The sequence below is a fragment of the Mizuhopecten yessoensis genome, unplaced genomic scaffold (genome assembly GCF_002113885.1).
Source record: "Mizuhopecten yessoensis strain PY_sf001 unplaced genomic scaffold, ASM211388v2 scaffold10831, whole genome shotgun sequence".
Classification (NCBI taxonomy): Eukaryota; Metazoa; Mollusca; class Bivalvia; order Pectinida; family Pectinidae; genus Mizuhopecten; species Mizuhopecten yessoensis.
Window position 1 is genome coordinate 1,081,465 of NW_018408743.1, and position 5,291 is coordinate 1,086,755.

The 5,291-nt window shown below is 36.8% G+C and overlaps 1 protein-coding gene across 1 annotated transcript; it reads left to right on the forward strand.

The window, feature by feature from the left end:
• Positions 1–1,686: 1,686 nt before the first annotated feature.
• Positions 1,687–3,696, forward strand: LOC110462828. The gene is made up of 4 exons (XM_021517026.1): positions 1,687–1,859; positions 2,287–2,403; positions 2,697–2,764; positions 2,947–3,696. The coding sequence occupies exons 1-4, from the start codon at positions 1,775–1,777 to the stop codon at positions 3,109–3,111; spliced, it is 435 nt and encodes a 144-aa protein (XP_021372701.1). The 5' UTR covers positions 1,687–1,774; the 3' UTR covers positions 3,112–3,696.
• Positions 3,697–5,291: the final 1,595 nt, after the last annotated feature.

Here is a 5,291-nt window from a genome sequence, read left to right on the forward strand (position 1 = left end):
GGTGGGGGCTTTGATGTTATCTATTCCATTTACTTACTTGAAAGCTTGCACCGTGTCTAACCAAGTCTCCTGTACTCCATAGTGTGTAGCCATAGAGCCTTAAGTTTTTCAGAATAGGATAGGTCTTTGATATTAGGGACCTGTTTAGAGGAAAATTGTGAAAATACATAATTTTTAAAGAAAATTCTCAGGGTTGGGAGGTTTCCTGAAGCCCAAAAAAACTCTTTGGATCCGCAACTGAGTTGTGTACTTCTCCCTGTTGATGAGATGTAATTTCAAATGCTTGCACTTGTCAGAGTTTAGCTCCATCGTCCAGTTGTTCAATCGGTACAGATATGCCTGTAGATGTTACCCATGTACTCCTGGATCCATTACACGATATATCCTGGTATCAACAGCGAACATTTTTGTCAGGTTATGTAGATGAGAAACAATACTGGTCCCAGCACGCTACCCTGTTGAACTCCACTTTTGACTTGACACGTGCTGGATTTACATCCGTTTATGACGACTTTCTACTTCGTGTAACTCAAGAAATATGTCATCCACCCGAATGTGTCCCCATTAATACCATATCCCTTTACTTTATGTAATACTCTTCTATGGAGTTCTTTATCAAAAGCCTTCATATATAGTCCGATAACATCAACTTGTTTATTTTGATCGAGAGCTTCTGTCCAGTCATTTATGGTTTCCAGTAGTTGTGTAGTGCAAGACTTGCCACTTTTAAACCGTGTTACTCCATGGAAGATAGATAATTCTAGTAATTCGCTGGATCAGTTTACCTACACTGTCTAATTGATATAATACTAATGGACCAGTCATTTCCTGCATCTTTTTGTTATCCTTTTCAAAAATTGATAACACCACTGACATGAATTTAAAAACTAACGATAGGTGGTCACTAGGCCAAATACTACTTTTCATACAAGGTTATCAACCATATTCTCTTCGTTTGTAAGTATATCTGAGACGAGAAGGTGAGAATGGGTGGTTGCATTAACCGTTCTGAACATTTCGCTGAGCTGGGTAAAATACTTCCCATCATAGTTGGGACTCCTGTTCACACAGCCCAATAGAAGAGGATCAGATTTATTAGGTGTGATTTTGCACCATACATCTTCCTAATAACGCAACTCATCGTCCAAACTGATGACGTCTAGGTTGTCCATTATATAGATCGCTACACTTCTTCGGAAATCTCGCTCTTTATTGATGAACTGATTGTATCCTTCTAGATTTAAGTTTCTTGTCCAATGATCGAATATTGTGTTCTTAGGGAGAATCTAAATTAGTTAATGCAGTGATATCAGGTTTTGTTTCTTTAACAATAAGTTTAAGTTCTTCCATCTTCGGAACTGTAAGCGTGTCCACGTTAATGGGAAAAAACCCATTTAGGCCACCAGTGTTAAAAACTTTCAAACCGACATCCTACAGATTAGACGAGTTTGCACAAGAATGGGTTCATCCCTGGATAGCTGTGAGGCTCGCAGTCCACTTATTACATAAATAGAACTGTTAGCTTTAAAGTAGATGCTCCTGTTGATGAAATGTATGTTTGGTAACTCAAAGTTTTTTTAAGATAAAAACTGTTTTATATGTGCCATGGCGCCATGCTTTCATTAACTGGTTGATCACGTGCTTGGTGTAATTGTGACGTCATTGTGATTGTGACGTCAGCATTTGTGTGCATCACAACCAAACTTTGCGACTGCTTTGTTTATCCTTCTCTGTTAGTATACGTTCTCTTGAAGATTTATCAACAGTGTTTAATATGCCATCAACAGAAATCTACGAGACTGAGGCACAGATGTTTCTGTGTGAAGTTCCCAGGAAAGTGGAAATAACTCTTGACAGTGGTAGGTTAACAACCCTGAATTTATATATAACAACAGTTTGATAAAGAGTAACACACACCAATAACGCTATAACTTAATAGAAGTTAACGTTTTGTCTACCCGAAGAGATTAATTACATGTATTTATGTTTGACACACAAGCATGCGCATATCTCGAAAGTATCAGTTGAACTTACAAACAAATTACAGGACATTCGAAGATGCTATCATATCATAAGAAAATAAATATTACTGTGTATGATGATCTCATAGCAATAGCCCATAAAATTGATAAATTCTTATTTATTCAGGCTATTTTGTTAGCTAAATCTTATTTTGTTATACATAAAACTGACATCACATCCTTGATAATAAGCCACATGAATTTCGGTGAACTTTTATGTTTTCTTTTTTAAACTATTAATCAATTAACCAATTGTATCTGACAGAGTCCATTCATCCAAACTTCCGGGATATCCAGAAGATGAAGAAGAAGAGTGACGCCCGCTCGGCGGAATGGTCAGACTTTCTCTTTGCTCGAGAATGCCAAGTAGAGTACGGAAATGGTGAGTGTACTTAACATTTCATTAAGTTATTGAAATATAAAGCAAATCGAATTATCAATTTTTGATAAGTCAACCGGATTAAGTTAGCAAGAACATTGACGGATAGAGTTACAGAAGATCACGATACAAAGATCCATGTCAAAATGAAAACGTGTCAAATATTTCATATACTGATCGTACGTACGAATCCAATACGTACATTGATTGTACTTTTATTTATATGTTGCATAGAAATATATTTTGTGTTTGAAAGAAATCAGAAGAATAACTTTCTTACTTTTTTTTAATTTAAGAGTCCCGCTGGTATAAAGTTTTACAACACTTTCGACCACGCAAGTCTCTATACAGCGGACTGAAATTGGTAAGTAGGAGTTACACATTCAGAATTCTACGACATAATGATTAGGATTACACCAGTTCCTTTTGTAAGCTAAAGAAAACGTTGAGTTAAACATGGTAATTATTTAATCACTTTAATCTTAAATTAATTAGGAGAAAAATCAATTCTCCTATTCATATTTCTATTTTTATTTTGTTTTGCAGTTCAATGCTGAAAAGGTTAAAATGACGGAAGCATGCGTACAAACGGATGACAGTTATCTGTCCAGTCGGACACTCTTAAAAGATGAAGTTATGACGTCACTCCCAACAAAGCCTGACCAGCGGGGAGGTTTCTGGGGACGAGTTTTCTGTTGTTGCCGACAGTAGACCAAAATATGAAGTCATATTTTTCTGGACGCAAAATATTTAAAACGCCGTGAAGAAAGATACCAATTGACGATGTGACGTATCTACCGAGGCTGGTAGTTTTCTGTAGAATGGTATCTTAATTACAATTACTTGAATTGGTCAAGAAAGAGCATCTAGGGGTAATAAAATGATAATAGAGTTATTGACGTCAATTGAAATTTAGTTTAGGTTTATATAATGAGTATTAAACGTGAATTTTAAATATATGAGTATTTCAAGATCAAAATGTAATGCAAAATATATATTTTCATGTTATTTTGGTGAAAGAAAAAATATTCCAATCTTGTTTTCGTTTTTGCTCTGTGTAGACCTTTGTTAGTGCCGTGCTGCAGACGGAAGCAGGTTGATTGTTTATTATAAATCTTTGAGGAAACAGTGTTTATTCTATCGGTGTTATAATATCATGTTCATTATTTAGAAATTTCTTATTCTCCGTTAAAGGAAAAAATATGTATCAACGGATCAGATTTATGAAGGGCAAGAACATTGCACAATTATGAAAATGTGATTTGGAAATTTAAAATAAAGGACAATTTCTTGCTAAATCGACTCTCTCTCTCTCTCTCTTGTTTTTGTTTTTGTTTCATTGTGTGCTACATTGTATCACACATCCTCCTCAAATATACGCATGTCAGTCATAACTTGGCCGTCGCGGCATTTAAAACGTTATTCAGCAGTAAGTCTCTGTAAAATTCTTCCAATTCATTATTAAACTGTGTCTCTTTATCAGTTTATCACAAAAACAATAAATTGGGTTTGAGCATGAGAACAGTTTCACGAATACGGGCACAGATTATAAATATATAATTACAAAGGCTTATTGTCGTGATGTGATCGGATTCTTCAAAGGAAGGCGACCCGTACGGGTCAGCAGCATTGTTACTAGGGCACGACCACAGGGACCTAAGGATTTGTTACAGCTACGTTTGAACCTTAACTGACGTGTTCAGAGTAATTTTACACATTTTAGATAAATGTTCTCCATCCTTGACAGCACTCAACAACTGAAATTCCAGAAGGAGGACTTTGAGATTGTAGATCAGATTCGTGTACCTTGGTTCCATTTTTGACAGCTAAGAGAGATCGTTGACAGGTATCAACATCCGTATCGCTAAGGCAAGGGGCCTTCTATCTGTCCTGAAGGTTTGGTTTGGTTTTAATTTTGTTTAACGTCCTATTAACAAGTAAGGTCATTTAATGACGTGTCTCCATGTGTGTAGTGTATGCGTGCTTGCGTGTGTATATGCAGGAGACAGGGTATATTGGTAGAGCAAAAGGACACAGATCTAAACATGTAAGAGTAAAGTGCTGTCAGCACTCTTATATGAGTCAGAGATCTTAAAGAACAGTTAGAAGAAAGGAGAAAAGCTTAATATCAACTGTCCCAAAAATTGTCTGCTGAGAATATAATATAAGTACTAGTTCTGGCCGAATATGGTGTACCATCAAGTTAAGGAAGTGTACATGCTAGTAAAAATGGTCTCGATCAAAAACATCTTGAAGTGTCTCATGATCAGATGGCGATAGATTTGTCGTGTTCCGAGAATTGAGCCAACGCAAGATGGTTGTAGAATTGCGCTGACATGGTCGACGCTACAATGGAACAGGAGATTAGGACGGCCTAAAAAGGCGCAGAATATTGAAGGGGAATTCTTCCATTACAAGACATGGAGATAGGCGCCAAAACAAGCACAAGAAGCTGTTTCACTTTCTCAATATTTGAATTGACATGTTCACCGTCTTTGGTGACTGGCATGCTTTCCTCGGTTTGACAGGAGACATCACCCGACGGCGGTTGCCACTCATGGTGTGGGGATCACTTAACCTTCTTTGCCCTGGTTACCCTATTTTTTTTTTGTAGAGATTTGCTTTATTTTGCAGCTATGACTTCAACCAATTTCTAACTTATCTATTGCTGAATATTTTTTTCATTATCTAGCCATTCCAGAGGCAGTGTGTAGACAAGCCTTTATGTGTCATTTTACGGTGCGACCTTGCAACGTTCCCCTTTGATCTGACCTCCAAATTAAAAATCAAACCAGGAATTATTGTAGGATAAACATCTTTACCCTGCAAGAGACTTTAAAAATGCCCAGACAGATATATGCAAGACGGAACGGTGCCATGACATAAGTTCG